Genomic DNA, 17,243 nt, shown 5'->3' on the forward strand with positions numbered 1-17,243 from the left:
CCTAAATTGTATTTTATTTAGAATACCCTCTGTAGTTGAATAGGGCGAGTGTCTCCAGAACAGAGTGGACACATAACAGGGTGGACATTTTGAGTTAAAGTTAGCCTTTAGCCTGCCTGTGTTAGCATAATGCCTAGAATGACCATGAATACCTGATGAGGAATCTAATTTGCACTATATTGTTCAATTTGATTGATCTCCTCAATATTTAGGCATAACAGGGTGGACACGTTATGGTCAACCACATTAAACTCACTGGATAAAAACATAAAAATCAGATGGTAAAAGAGGTAGAAAATCAAACAGCTTACCACATTTGAAATCCCCTCCACTAATGTGATGTCACCTCATGAGAGTGATGTGATTGAGAAATATGGTTTTCTTTTAAAAGGGACATTAACACAGCATAACAGGGTGGACAGTGATCGCAGGGACAAGCAATATTGTAAGCAAAACCTTATTTTTTTTTAAAAATGGATAAAAACTATATTTGAATTCAATAGATATTGATCAGGAAAATGCAATAATAATAATAACATATTTGGAAATGTATATGTTTTTAATAGTTATTTTTTTGATTGAAGTTGAATGAACTACACTGGGGACATCCCAAATCCCATGCAAAATCAAATTTACATCTTTAACCAAAGCTTTTAAAATGTAGAAAACAACAACTTAGAAGCCCATATCATTGTATTCATAATAAATAACAATTGACTGTACATGAAAAACCTAGTAATGGAATTAGTATTTGTCCAAATTTAGACAAAATACATGATTTAGTACTGGGGACGGAAAGGGCACCGTATTTAAAAAATGACCCATATGTAATTTCTGTCATTCCTCATTTTACAACAGTAGTCTATGAGGTTCATAGCATACGTTTTTGGTAAGGCAAGACTCCGTTACTTCAGATTGATCCTCCTACCAAGGCAGTTTGTTTGTGGAGTTGCCGATGTGACTCCGCCCGCTGAGCCTGGCTGCTTCCACCGACCTCAGTCATATGACAGCGGTTCCTGCTTTGGACGGGTTTGTGGAAGGATATACGGGAAGAGACGGATGCAGTACGAGTTATTGTGTATTGATTTTCCATCCATAAAACAAACGGGTAACAATAGTGTATATTAACTTAGAGATGTTTTCAATTGCAAAATCATTCTGTTATAAGTTTCAATGACTGGTTGCATTTTACTGTATGTTTGCCATTTATAGCGCAATGTGTTGTGTTAACTGTCCGTGAAATGTACCCAGGTAACGTACTGCAACGGCTGAGAGTCTAAAGTCTGCTTTAGGTGTGGACCAAGATCAATTCCCTCTGATACAGTAACTTTTTTTTTTTTTTTTACCTTCTAAGTTTTATTTCCCCCCCACACATTTTAAAGCCAATCCAGGAACATGAAGCTGATCATTCTCAATGACTATGACAAAGCCAGTGAGTGGGCTGCAAAGTACATCAGAAATAAGATCCTTCGGTTTAGCCCTGGACCAGGCAGATTCTTCACCCTGGGACTCCCCACTGGTAAGCACGTACCTGCAGCATGTGGAATGTATGCTCAGCAGTAACCTTTGCAGCATTTGTATTAAAGGCATGTTTCTCTTATGATGCCTTCAGGAGGTACCCCCCTGGGATGCTATAATAAACTGATTGAGTATTACAAGAATGGAGAGATCTCTTTTGAGTTTGTCAAAACGTTCAACATGGACGAGTATGTGGGTATGTGCCTCTCCTCTATTTCTGAATAATTAGTATTTACAACAAAAGGTGATTAGCTGTGAGGAACCTTGCAAAACTGGTCACTGTTTTTGAAATCTTATAGGGCTCCCTAGAAGTCACCCTGAAAGCTACCATTCCTTTATGTGGAATAACTTCTTTAAGCACATTGACATCAGAGGAGAGAATGCCCATATCCTGGATGGCAACGCTGCCGACCTCCAAAAGGAGTGCGAGATGTTTGAGGATAAGATCAAAGCTGCTGGTGGAATTGAACTTTTTGTCGGAGGTGAGGATGATAATGATGATCACAACTTACACAATATGAACCCCACAAATAAAAACGCTCCCCTTTGTGTATGGGACCTGATTATACAGTACAGGCCAAAAGTTTGGACACACCTTCTCATTCAATGTGTTTCCTTTATTTTCATGACTATTTACATTGTAGATTCTCACTGAAGGCATCAAAACTATGAATGAACACATGTGGAATGATGTACTTAACAAAAAAGTGTGAAATAACTCTAAATATGTATTATATTTTAGATTCCTCAAAGTAGCCACCCTTTGCTTTTTTGTTGTTAATAAAATATATATTTTTTGTTGTTAATAAAATATATAATAATAATATTATATATATATAATAACATATTATTATTAACACATATTATATTTAAGATTATTATTATATATATTTTATTAACAACAAAAAAGCAAAGGGTGGCTACTTTGAGGAATCTAAAATATAAGACATATTTAGAGTTATTTCACACTTTATTGTTAAATACATAATTCCTATGTGTTCATTCATAGTTTTGATGCCTTCAGTGAGAATCTACAATGTACCAAATAGTCATGAAAATAAAGGAAACGCATTGAATGAGAAGGTGTGTCCAAACTTTTGGCCTGTACTGTATATATAATACATATTATGTACAGTTTGAAGGAGGTTCAACCTATTAACAGAACACATCAAACACCACATGCTTAAACAACTTCACTACACTCACTGCACTCATACTTGTTGTGGTTGGCTGTGGCGCAGGAGGTAGAGCCGCCGTCTAATGATCACAAGGTTCGAGCCCCAGCTGGCCACATGTCGAAGTGTCCTTGGGCGAGACACTGAACCCCAAATCGCCTTGCATGGTAGCTTCCCACCATTGGTGCAGTCCATTTACTTACTACATATATATATATTTTTAAACCTCTTCTGTTCTGTGTCAGGTATTGGACCTGATGGCCACATTGCCTTCAACGAGCCAGGGTCCAGTCTGGTGTCCAGGACTCGGGTGAAGACCTTGGCTAGCGACACCATCCTGGCCAACGCCCGCTTCTTTGATGGAGACCTGTCCAAAGTGCCCACTATGGCTCTGACCGTCGGAGTGGGCACTGTCATGGACGCCAAGGAGGTCAGACTCCATTTTAGATCAGACTCCATTTTAGATGTCTATCAATGCCTCTTGTTGTACCTCTACCAGAAAATGTTCTGCTTATACTGGTATACACTGCAGCACAAGACAATAAGGCAATAGGCATAATTCAAGATAATAAAAAAGTGACCATAGTACAGGACATAAGTGACAATTATTATTTACAATTAGCAGTATCTTTCAATTTGTAGACAATAAGGCACTAGGCATAATTCAATAAAAAGTGTCAATAGTACAGGACATAAGTGACTAGTAAAGTGACTGTGAGCTTATAAGCTTAGGTTAGTAGAGTTAGTATAAATGTGAATGTGTGACACGTTATGAATACACAATGATCTTGACAATTAAGCAGTAATAGACTGTTGTGAGCTTCCTTCTATCGACACACCTCTCTAAACAGACTGTCTCCTTTTCACACTGGGTATTTGCGTAAACAGTTTTGTTATCCCACTCTTTCCCCAAGGTCATGGTTCTCATCACTGGAGCACACAAGGCCTTTGCTCTGTACAAGGCCATCGAGGAGGGGGTGAACCACATGTGGACAGTGTCTGCGTTCCAGCAGCACCCGCAGGCAGTCTTTGTGTGTGACGAGGATGCCACTCTGGAACTGCGGGTTAAAACGGTGAAGTACTTCCAAGGTGAGGGTCTGTTCACTGAAGGACTTTAAGGGATCATATATAGGTCCCCTGTTAGAAGATATTTGGGTCGGTCGCTGCTAGCCTGTGCTTGGATCCCTCAGTGGCAGTTGTGCAGGTATCAAGCCATTTGTTAGTTGGAATTAGGACTGTGGTTCTTTGGGCAGGGAAAAGGGATTTAGGAATCTGGGAATTCATTTTTTTGTTTCTCTTGTAGGGATGATGCATGTACACAACAAGCTGGTGGAGCCATTGCCCGCAGCCTGGAAGACACATTAACCTGCCTGGATATATGCCTTATGGTGGATGATTCACTCTGCGTTTTGTACTGTTTCTATGTAACACATGTTTACAGTAGCTTATTGATTATGTAATGAATTTATTTTAGGTGATGAGGATATCACTCGTGAGCCAAATAGTTTACACACTTGCAATTTAAGTTTCTCAACTGTCATGCAACCAATCATTCCATTTGATACATACTTGCTTTTGTAATATTTCAATACGTTATTTTTAATAAAATAATTTTGGAAATAATGTATCTGTGTGTATTACATAATCCTAAATGCAGTAGGCTATGGGTTCTGATGATCCACTCAGTTCACTTGATCACGTGACACCGCGAGGGAGGGACGCACCACCAGACTAGGAGGAAGAAGGAGAGATGGCCGACCTGTGCTAGCTTTGCAAGTTCGCGTATGAAGATTTGATTTCAAACACATTTCGGGAAGTAAAAGTGGTCGTTGTTAAATACCAGACGCCCACCCAAGGATGGCTGAGCAAAGCAATAACGTGAGGTATCAGGAGGTAAGTGACATTTTGACCAAACCAGGGAGAGTAGACAGCTTGGCTAGGTTAGCCTAGCACTCAAACAGAAAACGTCGGTAGCTAAGCGCCTTGTCTGCCGATCGACGGGCCCATTCATGGAGCTAACGCGATGACATAATGTTAACATCAACTCTTTGGCTTTAGTTAGATAGTTAATCTGACCAGCTAGATATATTTCAACTGATATTACAGTGACCACAACTACTAATTAGGTAGCTAGCTAACGTTCACACCCTCTTTCGTGTCTCACCGCAGCTCGTCGCATTGGTGTTGACCATCAACGTGTGAGAATGGACAGTAGTGTTGCTTATTGGCCACCTAGCTAAGCTTAGATACACAACAACAAGGCCGAAAGCCGATTAGACTAGACTCATTTGGTAGCTAATAACTGCAGGGAGATTCTATGATCCTCTTCCTTAATGGTACCAAAGGTTCATCATGTCATATCTTGTCGGATTGGTGTGATTGAGTCAGTCAGACTCACTGTCTTGGAGGTGAATGGTTGACTATAAACGTCGATTGTCACGTTAAGTCCGCTTATCTTTCTGATCGAAACTGCTAGTCAGAGACAGAGTTAGCCTAGTTCAACAGCAGGATGCCACTGACCTCCCCTGTGTTGCTCTGGCCCCATTTATCTCCAGCTGGTGAACGAGGAAGAGCCACCAGCCCAGGAGTCCCAGGAGACCCCCGCCGTGGACGCGCCCCCACCCTACAGCAGTGTTGCCGCAGCCAACGCAGGTGAGAGGTCCTCACAGCCCTGTTTGAACACCTGCAATCCGCTGGATTTGTTGTTCTCATTAGTCAATGGTCTCCTTCACTAAACTGGTTTGACACGTTTTTTTAAACAGACGTCAGACGTTTTTAAACAGAGGCTTTGATTTTGAATGCCCCGATCAGAGGTGTTGGTGGTATAAAAAAAAACTAATTGCCAGTGATGAGTGTCACCGCGACACATAGTATTAAACAAAACACATGACACAAAAATACCTTAATTTAAACTGCATTACTAATAGGCTAGGTGCACGATCTCCACTACTTCCTGAAAGGCACCTTTGCATGAACATATCCTGTCTCACTCTATTGATTTAATTGATTAATCAGCTGTGCGGTAAATTGTTGGAACACACAGTGCACAGCTGATTAATCAATTAAACCAATAGAGTGAGACAGGATATGTTCATGCAAAGGTGCCTTTCAGGAAGTAGTGGAGATCGTGCACCTAGCCTATTGACTTTTTTTTAATCCAGATGGGGGTCTCCTAAATAATAATACTTATCATGTCCTCATCATATGTTGTCTGCAGCTTTCTTTGACTACAAGGAAGATGGGGCAAGGTTCCCCAACCCCCCTTCCTACAATGTGGCGACCACCCTGCCATCCTATGATGAAGCTGAAAGGACCAAAGTGGAGGGTGCCGTCCCTCTGGTGCCTGGAAGGGTGGCTGTATGTCTCTTTATATGAAGTTGTCTTTTTATTTTTATTTTTTTACAACATCGTATATTAAGATACCACTTTTCAGTCCAGAAAACAACACCTATATCTATTTCATACTTTCCTATCGTTCATACAGGAGGACGATTTTGTGGCCAGGGATGACTTTGAAGATGCTGACCAGCTACGGATAGGAAATGATGGCATTTTTATGCTCACTTTCTTCAGTAAGTGTTCAGTCATTGGTAGGCCGAGGGATGTCTCTTGTTATTTCAAGCTGCTGTATTTTCTTCCATAAGACCTAACTGGAGGGATGTCATTCGCTAGCTGTCTCATGGCTCCCGATGAAAGTTATTTTCTGGCAAAAGATGACAAAACACTATAGCATGTATTCACCCATAACAGATGTTTATTTGAGATTCAGTTGGTTGATAGGAATTAGGAATTTGAATGCTTTGTGTACTTTGTCACTCCTCCTCATTGGTGGTCTTTGATGTCATGGTTTGATTGATGGGTTAATTGTATTGTTCTCCATTTTCTCTCCAGTGGCATTCCTCTTCAACTGGATTGGCTTCTTCCTGTCCTTCTGCCTGACCACCTCTGCAGCCGGACGATACGGCGCCATCTCTGGGTTCGGCCTGTCCCTCATCAAATGGGTCCTCATAGTCAGGGTAAACTACATTATCTTACTATTTATTCACTAAATAGTTCACTAAATAGTCGATTATTCACATCTTTTTTTTTTTTACATCCATTTTGAACGTCAGTCCTGGAGGGCTACAGGGTGTACACATTTTTGTTCATTTTGAACGTCAGTCCTGGAGGGCTACAGGGTGTACACATTTTTGTTAAAACACCTGATTCAGCTAATCAATGTCCTGATTAGCAGTAAATGAGTTGTGTTAGTGCTGGGCTGGGCTGGGACAGAAGTGCACTACACCCTGTGGCCTACCAGGACCTCTGTTGGTGATCAAATATTTGCACTTGACAGCAGTATGTGCATAAACATGATACATCTCCTCTTATTCATACTGTCTTTTGGACTGTACAGTTTTCCACCTATTTCCCTGGCTACTTTGATGGGCAATATTGGCTGTGGTGGGTGTTCCTGGCTCTGGGTAAGTCTTCTAAGTCTTGTTTTAGTCTAGGTACTACTAAATGATGTACTGTGTTTTTTCTGTTCAAAAAAAATTGGTAGTGAGCTGTTTTTACTATTTGTACTGCAACATGGTGTCCTGTCTTTGTCCCCCACAACTTGTCACTGATCCAGTTGTCTCACTTTTGTCTTATTTGCCTTTGTGCTGCAATGTCAAGGAACCAAAGCCTAAGAATTGTACTCTCTGACACTTGTGTAATGTGATGTAACAATGCAACTTGATGATGTTGCTGTTTTGACTCCAGGGTTCATGCTGTTCATCAGAGGGTTTGTCAACTACTCCAGAGTCCGCAAAATGGCAGATCCTTCTTATGCCACTCTTCCCCGAACAAGAGTCCTCTTCATCTACTGAAGGTAATGCCTTTTACATTGCTCGTAGAAAATCAGCAAATTAGACCTTACTTGGTCTTCCTCTCAACTAACAAAAGTATGAGAAATCAAACCAATCTGATGTATTTATGCCCTGCATCCCATCCAATGTATGCTGAATATGTGACATTTGATCATCTGTAGTGTTTTACTCTTGTAAAGATACATTTATCTGCTACTGTAAATGTAATTGTCTTCTGGCTCGCTATCTCTCACACAGCTTCTTTTTTGATCAACAAAACAGGACCTGGATTAAATAATTTGTAATGTTGAGAAGCATACCAATAAAAGCACCACATCTGCAAAAGTCTAAAACCAAACACAAATACCCATCACAAATCGGCAGGATTAACACCTCCAAGTTGCCTACCGATGAAGACAGCTTTTGAAACATTCAGGAATCAATTATGTCATTTATTTTCCTTTCATTTTAAACTTTATTAATAGATAATGATGGTAGTCCTTTTAACTATGTACGGTACTCATTAGTGGAGAATGTTAAGTGCTATTTACATCTAAGTCTGTAATGTATGGGTAATGCCTTATATCATTTGATAGTAATGTGCTAGCATGCATCTGCCTCTCAAGCCAATAGGGATCAGTCTTATTTAGGTGACACTTCACTGAGAGCCTCCAGGTGGGATGATGAAGAGCATGCTTGACAGCCTCCTAATGTCTTAGTCTCATCTCATAATGGTCTTGACCTACCAGACGTTGTAAGGATGTTGACCAATTGCTGTATAGAAAGACGTAAGATGTGATTTGATTTTACGAATCAGGGCTCATACCTGTTTATAGCAAGTAGTGTAATGATGCACCATTCACCTGTTGGCTTGAAGCAGTCACCCTTATTATTCAGCCAGTAGAGGGCAGTGGTTGTTGCTCCATTTTATGAGTCCTTATGAACTTCTTTAAAAGGCAGAATCCTGGCATGAAATGTGCACACACAACTCATCACTTGATGGATTTAAATCGATTGGAACATTTGTGTGAAAAGTCAAGTTGTGTGTGCATCTGGAGTTATGATTCTGCCCTTAAGTGTTTTGTTGTATAGTCATGCAGATTTAATTATCCTTGTATGAAGGTTATGGAGAAGAAAAAAAACATTCAATTTTTATTTTATTTTTTGAGTGACGTTTCTCACTGGGGTTTGCGGAGGGCAAAAATATGAGGTATCAAGAATGTTGTAAGCAGGTGCACTTTTAGAGCATACCAATAAAAACCCAGAGGATTCCTCCACATACAATATGAATTTCAGACATTATTATCCTGGCAATTATTAATGTTGATGAAAATGGTAGCTTTTATTCTGTTAGTAGTGAGCATTTATAAGGGTGGAAAAGTGTTTAATTCCTGGTGTATGACCATTCATGATCATTGTAATTAGAATTACAGTAGGAAGGAACTTAAAGAAACGGTACATGTCAAATATTCTGCTGATCATGTCAGTTGGCATGTTTACGGTAAATGTTGCTTTCTCTGTATACTGGTCTTTGTTTCAACCTTTGGTTTAGATTAGCTACGCCCTTGTTGAATGGTACAACGACATCTATGATCCAAACCCAAACACTCATTTCTCTGTGAAGTAGAACTGTATCCTTGGGGTCTTATTGTTATGAGATGTTTTAAATTGTAAAAAGCTTCATGTCTAATAAATGTCACTTAAAGAGTCATTTAAAGTGTCCATGTTTTATATGTGTCCATTATTTATACCCCTATGCTACTTGATGAGAATCTCAACTCGATTGCTGTCATCCTCTCTTCTCCTCGCATCTTCTCTTCTCTCCTTCCCAAAAAGCATTGGAGGAGAGATCTGTGGTTCCTCAACATTTAGGGAAGATGTTTGAGATTCACTCCATAGACTGCTAGGAGTGAGATGACCTGCAATACTGACACCTTGTGGTTTAAATCAGAATCACTTTAATTGCCACGTATATTTGCACATACAGGAAATTGACACGGTGAGGTTGGTACATAGGAAATATATACAATATATAAGCAAAAATAATTAAAACAGAAGAGCTGGGATGATGGTATTGAATGCAGAGCTGAAGTCCACAAACAGGATCCTGGCATAGGTGCCGGGGACAAACTGCATAGGCAGTGCGTCAAGGAAGGGGTTGATGATGGTCTTGAGGGAGGTGACCACGAAGCGCTCAAAGGTCATGACCACAGAGGTCAGGGCGACTGGTCTGGCGTCATTGTGGGGTGTGTGGGGGGTATGTGGGTTGTGTGGGTCCATTGTGTAGGGGAGGGTAGTGTCTCTGTCCAGACTGGGAAGAAGAAGAGGTGTGATAACCGTGAAGGGGGGCTGGGTGTGTAGGTCAGAGTCAGGACTGGTCCTTTGTCGAATCTACAATAAAAGTCATTCAGGTCATTTGCAAGTCATCCTTTGAGTGGGGAGATTTGGTTTTGTAGTCTGTGATCTCCCTTTCCAGACTGACGAGGAGTCATTGGCTGCAGATTATTCCAGCTTCCGAGAGTACTGTCGCCTGGCCTCATTAATCTCCTTGCCAAACGTGTACCGTACTTAGCCAGTCTGAACCTGTCCTTGTCTCCACTCCTGAAAGCCCTCTCCTTCTCCAAACGAAGCTGTTTGAGTCTTGCTATGAACCAGGGCTTATCATTGTTGTAACTCACCCTGGTGCGTGTTGGAATACACGTCCTCACAGTATGTGTATGACATCACAGCATCTTTGTATTTGTCCAGGCTGTTGGCTTAAACATGTTCCATTCTAAGATAGCCAGGCAGTCATTCAGCTTCTCCACTGCTTCTCTGTTGCCCCAATTGTTAGATCTCCACACAGCAGGTTTAGAAAGTTTTAGTTTCTGCCTTCAAAGATGGACTGACTGATATAGCGCCTTTATCCAAAGTGCTTTACAACGGCCTCTCATTCACCCATTCACACACACATTCACACACCAATGGCGGCAAGGTGCCACTGGGAGCAAGTTTGGCTCTACCTCCTGCGTCACAGCCGCCCCAAAGATGCAATGAGTCATAAAGTACAGGATCGCTACACGTTATTTCATGGTTTTTAATGTTTTATTATTGTTAAGCCTTACCAAGTCTTGAAGCGTTACAAAGACAAAATCCACAAATGTCATTAGTGTAATCATAATTCAACCTTAGATATAAGTTTAAATGTTACAGTGATTGAACAGTGCATGCATTTGAAAATACATTAACATTTTAAGTTAGCAGCTATTATTGTATAATCATGTTGTAGAATGGAATGATTCAATCGGTAACTACTTTGCTTGTATACAGTATAGGCCTGTTATATAAGGATGATCATAACAGGGCAGTTAAGGTATTATAACGTATTATAACTATTTTCTTTCCTAGCATGGTCAGGGACACCCATGGTCCAAATTATAGTGAGTAATTAAAGTTCAGTGGTACTTTTCTATTGGAATATTAAGGCTACAATGTTGTGTGTACAGTGAGAACTTCAGCCCATCTTTCAATCCCTTGGATCGTCGATCCGTCTGGGTAAGAAGAAGATAGCCTTCTGCCCAATATGGGTTCTTGGACCACGTTTGGTTTTCCCATTCTTTTTTAATCCTACATACCAGCTCTTGTCCCCGAACTTGTGAGCCAGATAGGTGTTGTAGTGGTTCTCCTCAATCTTCTCCAGGAAGTAACACTCATCAGTGCTTGTTGACTGGGATAAATATACAGATAGTCTCAGGTCAAGACTACCGGGTAGGCTACAACTAGACAGAATGCTCTTTTAACATTTGAATATGAAGAGGATCAAGACGGTAGGCACATGGTGACGCGTGAGAAATGCATGAGTGTGTGGGTGAAAGTGTAGACTATTTTGATGATTAGTGTTTAATGTCTGGGACTACATTCAAAATGATAATGTTCAATTGATAAACCAGCACTACTCACACATGTGTGGATTGCATGGTCTGAGTTGGGGAAAGGGTCTGTAGGACATACAGAATAGTAAACAGAGGGCTGCTGATACTCACGACGCTATGCAGGTGTCCCTCTTCGTTCATGGCCAAGTACCGATCTGCCTCGATGCCCTTGATGACCACCAGCCCATGGTCCACAGCCTTCACCCGCAGGACAGCTAATGGAAGGAGAACAAGACACAATGTTAATGCTAGGGAGGGGAAAACTATCAAAAGCAATCCCTACAAATAAACTTCTTCTGATAATGGAGATACAATACAAGGCCACATTTGCGAGGAGACAAACGTTTTACTGCACAATTAGACACCTTGCTGTTGTTGCCTTTTTGTTATCAAATAGTGAGCTGAGAAGACACTGTGCAACACCCAGGGAGTTGACTGGAAGCCCCCAAAAATGCAATGGCCCTTTTTATGGCGACATTTCTAACCAATATTCTATGATACTATATATAGCAAACTTAGTTAGTTCAAGGCCTAGCCCTCACATTCCTGCTGTGACGGCCACTAGGGTAGGGCTACTAATAAGAGATGACTCTTACCTTGCGACTATTCTCTGCAGTGCATTATGAAAACTTCTAAATAACTGATTGTGCATTATATTTAAAGCGACCAACTGGTCATTTATTAACTTGAATTGTATTAGTCTGCAAAATGTTACTGATTTCCTGCCCATTTGAAAAGCACCAGAAAAGTAAAAGCAAAAAAAATAAGTAGGCTATTCAATGCATTTTTAAAAGTTGAATATTAACTAGATTATCTATTCAACCGCAACAGTCAATTGAGTGCACAATTAATTTAGCAGCATAACCATTATAGCAATATCAATATTGCAATATGATTATAATATTGACAACATAAATCCACAAAAATATTGTTATTATGTATAATAGTCTTACTGTGAATGTCATTCTCGTCCCTCTGGCCTGCGACCGTCCCGTCGGGAAGAATTTGCAGATGATGTCCGCCATTCATGCAATACAGGCGAGTCAGTTTCTTGTAGTCTAGCAGGTTGATGTCGAATGTCTCAGCCCCCACTGGTAAACGAGTTAACTCCACATCCGTCATACTCTCGATGATCATATCCAGAACACACCTGACGAGACTGACCGATGAGCGCAGTGTGGTAAGAAGGGAAACAACGGAAACAAATCGCCGCTTGATTGAGAGCGGAACCGTTTGGACTGAATAGTGAATAGTCACCCACCGTAGGAACAACAATGAACCGGTGTCACGCGCGCCGAGTCGTGCAGCTGGACTGACCACCACGAAAGAGGGGACCCGTTACCTGTCGCTGCCCCGCTGGAATAATAGTCTCCTCTCTGATGGGCTGCTGCTTGAGTACGGAGCGTGACGTATACTGTGGATGCAACGTTGCAGTAACAGCCGCTACATACGGCTGGCATCGGTCCTTCTTTATTGAATGTGTTCTTACCTTCTCAATGATTGCTTGGTACTGTAACCTTAATATAAGGCGTAAGAGCCGCCTGAGCTCTATTGTCAAGGTGGCTGGCAAAGTTCTAGGTATCCAACAGACCCCCCACTGTCATTTTTGACAGGCATGTTCGGTCTGCTGGCCAGTGAAGACCACCCCTTTCACTCTGAATTTCAAATACCCCCCTCAGGCCATAGACTCCTTAGAGTACACCAGGTCAAGTGCAATAGGAGTAAAAACGTTTTAATTCCCTATGCAATAAACTTGTACTTTACATCAATGATGCCCTCCATGGGGAAGTTTCAAAGTTTCCAATCTGGGACAATAAAGTGAAGTGAACTCTATATATGATGTAGGCCTACTGGACTGCACTTATACAGCGCCTTACTCCAAAGTACTACTACAAGTAAGTTGTACATATTTTTAGAAACATATTGTGGCCAATTGTCACACAAATAGATACCAGAGCACTCAACAAGGGTCATGGGAACTTTGGACATGAGCTGAGTTGTCATAGCAACTGCCACTTAACTCTTACAGGTGTCCCACTGATCTACAGGAAAGGGTTAAGAGAGAGAGGGAGACAGAGACACACACACACAGGGGCGCCGCTAGGGGGAGGTAAGTTAGGACGATTCTAAGGGCCCAGCACTGACAGGGGCCCAAGAGAATCTTTAAAAAAGAAGAAAACAAAAGATATTATTGTAATGTATAATTCTATGTATTAAAAAAGGTCACAAAAGAAACAAACTAGAGTTTTGTTTCTCTAGGTTTGACAAAACTAAGCCTTATTATTTACCCCACTCTACGAGGAATGAAAAACAGGCTTTACCAATAGTATTGTGGTGAAAATACAAGGTACTCTTGGACATTATGAAAAAGATGGTTGGAAAGGCATACAGCATAAGGCAGTGCTCGATCTTCAAGTTACTCCCATAACCACTAATAAGAAACACAAAAAGGTTGTAGGCTTACCGTAGTAGCTGGTGAAGTCATTTGAATGTCAAGCCCTTTGCTGCTTGTTCAGGACAATCAAGAAAAGAAGCACCAGAATGGAAAAGCGCATTTATTTGATGAATAAGTGCTTATCATGTGATTATTAAAAGTGGCTTACAATGAGCTGACCATTTCCATTGTTCAAAATTCAGTTAACATCAAATTCAGAATACATTTCATTGTTTTGAAAAGTACCACACAACAAAGACATACAGTTCAACATTTAATTGGATGAAGGAGAAGATCAACATTTACTAGAGGAGAAATAATACAGAGGATATAGAAAACTATTATTTTGGAACAAATACACCACATTTTCTTTACATTGGATTATATACATAATTGAAAAGCATAACAAAGCTTTAAAGAAAGCAGATACCAGTGAAACATGATCGGCCCTTGATAATTTTCAAAAGTTAATGTCTGCATATGTTTTATACAAAATAGAATTTCAAACAATAATTGGGTAGTGCAAATTTCAGTTTCAAGCTGGTTGATTACTTTCACAAACAGTTTTGTGTGAAACGACTCCTATCCTATTCACAGTATTACACAATTTGACCAAAGGCATAAAAATAAAATACAAAATGTGTTATAAAACAAAGTTCTGTACATTTGTCTTCGAGAGCTACTAAGTCTACACTGAAATATGCTGAATGTGTGTCTGTATTTCCTTTGGTCACCTTGTAGCTGAACATAAAATATCCTGTTGAGTCTGAATGACTTGTTTATTGACAATGATATGTTTCCTGAAAATCTGTCCTGCAGAGAGTTTGGTGTTCACAAAACTGAATGTGAAACTTGTGTGTATGAATATCTTTTATTTGGAAAAAATAAATGTATAATCTCTTTTCCAAGAAACAAAAGAAATATATGATGCATCTGTAATTTCTTGTATATTGCATATCAGACTACCTTGCAAAAATGTATTACAATCTACAGGGACCAATACATTTTTGGACAAGGAGAGGCAAGTTTCGGGTTTCATACCTTAAATGAACAACAGCAGCAGAGATTTGTCGACACACTGAATGTGAAAGTAACCCATAAGTAGTTTGAGGGGATAATTTGCGTCACCATTTTGTATCATCATTGAAAAGAAAATACAAACAAATAATTTGGGAGTTAAAATGGCTAAAAGCAGAAGACTTCAAATGACTTGGGGATGTGTGCACATACCTCAACCTGAAACTGAGCTGATCTGCCAAGTGAACCTTTCCTGACTACCACTAAACACACAACACAATGTTGGGAATCTAAACAGAAGGTTTTTGGTTATACAGTCCATCACTGAACATAGAGGAACACATATGCATCAGTCACTTAATAAATTGTCAACCAATGACAACCTGAGCATTGTTCGTAATCACTAATGTATAGCTTCATATTTGATGTTGGCATAGTGTATTGAAATAAGAAATGTAATTTCCCACCATATGTGAATAGACTAATGAAAGCAAACAAATAACAAAAAAAAACATTATAATTATTCTCTAATTCCTCCAAATTGTACAAAGTATGTCACCATACATGTAAATTCAACTTCCCCTTAAAGATTCACATTCATTTTGATACCTGGGTTGGTTTGTGCTTCAAACACAAAACAATATGACAGGGGTAAGAAAATCTGCAGGAAAAAACAAGCTGATGACAAGGCAGACAATTACGACAGAAAAATGAGCTGGTGACAAATAATAAAACAAGATATTTTAAACTCCCATTCATCTTCACATACAACTAAGTACAGGTGTATAGAAAGGGCTATGTTAGCAGTGTCATTTATGCTATGTAATAATTATACCAGCAATGCATGGATCTCACATGATAACCAAAGCTAAGTATTTCAACGATTAGTTTCTTTAATTATAAATCCAAGGAGAACATAAGCGATATGTATCTCCTAAACCTTTCTTCTTTTATCCAAAACAGTCATACACTTTAGACAGAAGACAAGTTGTTTCTTTATATATGTGTCTAGAAACAAACACTGACATTTGTTAAAATGAGCAGTTTTGCAAAACTGAAAAAAGTAAATAAAAAAAGGTTTGGCACTGAAAGAATTCCCAGAGAACGAAGGAGACCTGTTGAACGCTCACCTTATCAGCAACGCTACAGTTTCACTGTGAGAGGACTGGAGAAGTCAGACGTGCTTAACGCACGCACGCACGCACGCACACACGCACACACACACACACACACACACACACACACACACACACACACACACCCACACACCCCTCACTCACACCTCACTCACGGTTTACCAATGTCATTGCTCAAACACTCCTGTATACTGGTTTTCATTCAAATCTAAATGTCCCTACATCTCAAAGTTGGCCGTTGCTATAGTAATGACATTTTACTGGTTTTCAGAATGTAAGTACTACAGTACAACAACACAGTCAAGTTCACCGGGACAACCGTAAGATGCATTGTATCCATACCACTAGCCATTAAAATATGATGGAACACACATGCATTCAAACAAAAACCTGCATATACAAGTGTTGAGGATTGACATTGAAGAGATACTAAAGATACCAAGATAGGAAATACTGATAACATACTGTAATGTTTAAGTGACCCAGAACTACAACTAAGAGCAACCAGCTTTCCTGGTTTTGGAACCGCCAGTATCCCTCCGTTAAATGATCTGCTCTCCTATTTGTGATTGGCTGGCGCATCTGTCTGTCATGTGGACAAAAAACTAAATTAACAAAACATATATTTTTTTAAGCGAATAGTACAATTGATTGACATACCCAATTCTGGCTTCCTTCTACAAAAGTCCAATCTAGATATGGCATCTTTTAAGCCGTCATTCACATAATTTCTTTTTTTAGGGGTGGAAGTGTTAGAATAGCAGTTAAAAATTACACAGGTGTACAAGAAATCATGGGGAGGGTAAGCAGGTTGTGTCGATTCACACCAATTTATAAGGAATCCTTTGCTTTAGTTTAAAAAGACTGACACAGCTACAATATGTAAAACTGCATGTAAAATTAAAATACAATGACATACAAGGAGGGTCGACCATGATGGGTAAAGGAAGAAAATCTAGCCTTGGACAGTTAGAGAGAATGGCTTCTACCGAGCACTAACACAGGAGAGACCAGCGCCTGAACCACCATTTCCCTCATCTTCTTCTCTCTAGCAGACTTCAAGCTAAAAAGGCACATATTTTTCCCTTTTGTGATAAGACGTGTAAACCTGGTAGTTAGCATACGGGAGAGATTGTGAATTGAACTGTGTATACATTTTCATTAAAAATAAATGTTCATGTTAGACCAAAATGCATTAAAGCAATAAAAACATGCTTTTG

General features: G+C 39.9%; 3 protein-coding genes across 5 annotated transcripts; 2 read left to right on the forward strand and 1 right to left on the reverse strand.

The window, feature by feature from the left end:
* The first annotated feature begins 1,028 nt into the window (after positions 1-1,028).
* gnpda1 (glucosamine-6-phosphate deaminase 1) lies at positions 1,029-4,229 on the forward strand. Of its 2 annotated transcripts, none has more exons than XM_080525650.1 (7): positions 1,029-1,108; positions 1,383-1,519; positions 1,613-1,714; positions 1,818-2,000; positions 2,939-3,123; positions 3,608-3,782; positions 3,997-4,229. In XM_080525650.1, the coding sequence occupies exons 2-7, from the start codon at positions 1,396-1,398 to the stop codon at positions 4,056-4,058; spliced, it is 831 nt and encodes a 276-aa protein (XP_080381776.1). In that variant the 5' UTR covers positions 1,029-1,108; positions 1,383-1,395; the 3' UTR covers positions 4,059-4,229. The 2 variants fall into 2 exon arrangements, with proteins under 2 accessions (XP_080381776.1, XP_080381777.1); XM_080525651.1 differs by having other exon boundaries at positions 1,055-1,108; positions 1,355-1,519.
* Positions 4,230-4,407: 178 nt separating this feature from the next.
* Positions 4,408-9,236, forward strand: LOC308152707 (NEDD4 family-interacting protein 1-like). Of its 2 annotated transcripts, none has more exons than XM_080525759.1 (8): positions 4,408-4,586; positions 5,249-5,345; positions 5,911-6,050; positions 6,178-6,265; positions 6,585-6,709; positions 7,090-7,156; positions 7,440-7,548; positions 7,784-9,236. In XM_080525759.1, exons 1-7 carry the CDS (start codon positions 4,551-4,553, stop codon positions 7,544-7,546), a joined length of 660 nt encoding a protein of 219 aa, XP_080381885.1. In that variant the 5' UTR covers positions 4,408-4,550; the 3' UTR covers positions 7,547-7,548; positions 7,784-9,236. The 2 variants fall into 2 exon arrangements, with proteins under 2 accessions (XP_080381885.1, XP_080381886.1); XM_080525760.1 differs by having other exon boundaries at positions 7,808-9,236.
* Positions 9,237-11,030: 1,794 nt separating this feature from the next.
* fgf1a (fibroblast growth factor 1a) lies at positions 11,031-12,558 on the reverse strand (the record flags this gene model as incomplete). Its single annotated transcript, XM_080527044.1, has 3 exons — positions 11,031-11,231; positions 11,548-11,651; positions 12,390-12,558. The coding sequence occupies 3 exons, from the start codon at positions 12,556-12,558 to the stop codon at positions 11,031-11,033; spliced, it is 474 nt and encodes a 157-aa protein (XP_080383170.1).
* Positions 12,559-17,243: the final 4,685 nt, after the last annotated feature.

The sequence above is a fragment of the Nansenia antarctica genome (genome assembly GCF_963989245.1).
Source record: "Nansenia antarctica genome assembly, chromosome: 3".
In the NCBI taxonomy this organism is placed as follows: domain Eukaryota; kingdom Metazoa; phylum Chordata; class Actinopteri; order Argentiniformes; family Microstomatidae; genus Nansenia; species Nansenia antarctica.

Coding starts and splice junctions, on each gene's coding strand:
- gnpda1 (XM_080525650.1), top strand. CDS start 1,396: ATGAAGCTGATCATTCTCAATGACTATGACAAAGCCAGTGAGTGGGCT. Junction 1,520..1,612: donor CACCCTGGGACTCCCCACTG/GTAAGCACGTAC, acceptor TGATGCCTTCAG/GAGGTACCCCCCTGGGATGC. Junction 1,715..1,817: donor CAACATGGACGAGTATGTGG/GTATGTGCCTCT, acceptor GAAATCTTATAG/GGCTCCCTAGAAGTCACCCT.
- LOC308152707 (XM_080525759.1), top strand. CDS start 4,551: ATGGCTGAGCAAAGCAATAACGTGAGGTATCAGGAG. Junction 6,266..6,584: donor TTTTATGCTCACTTTCTTCA/GTAAGTGTTCAG, acceptor TTTTCTCTCCAG/TGGCATTCCTCTTCAACTGG. Junction 6,710..7,089: donor AATGGGTCCTCATAGTCAGG/GTAAACTACATT, acceptor TGGACTGTACAG/TTTTCCACCTATTTCCCTGG.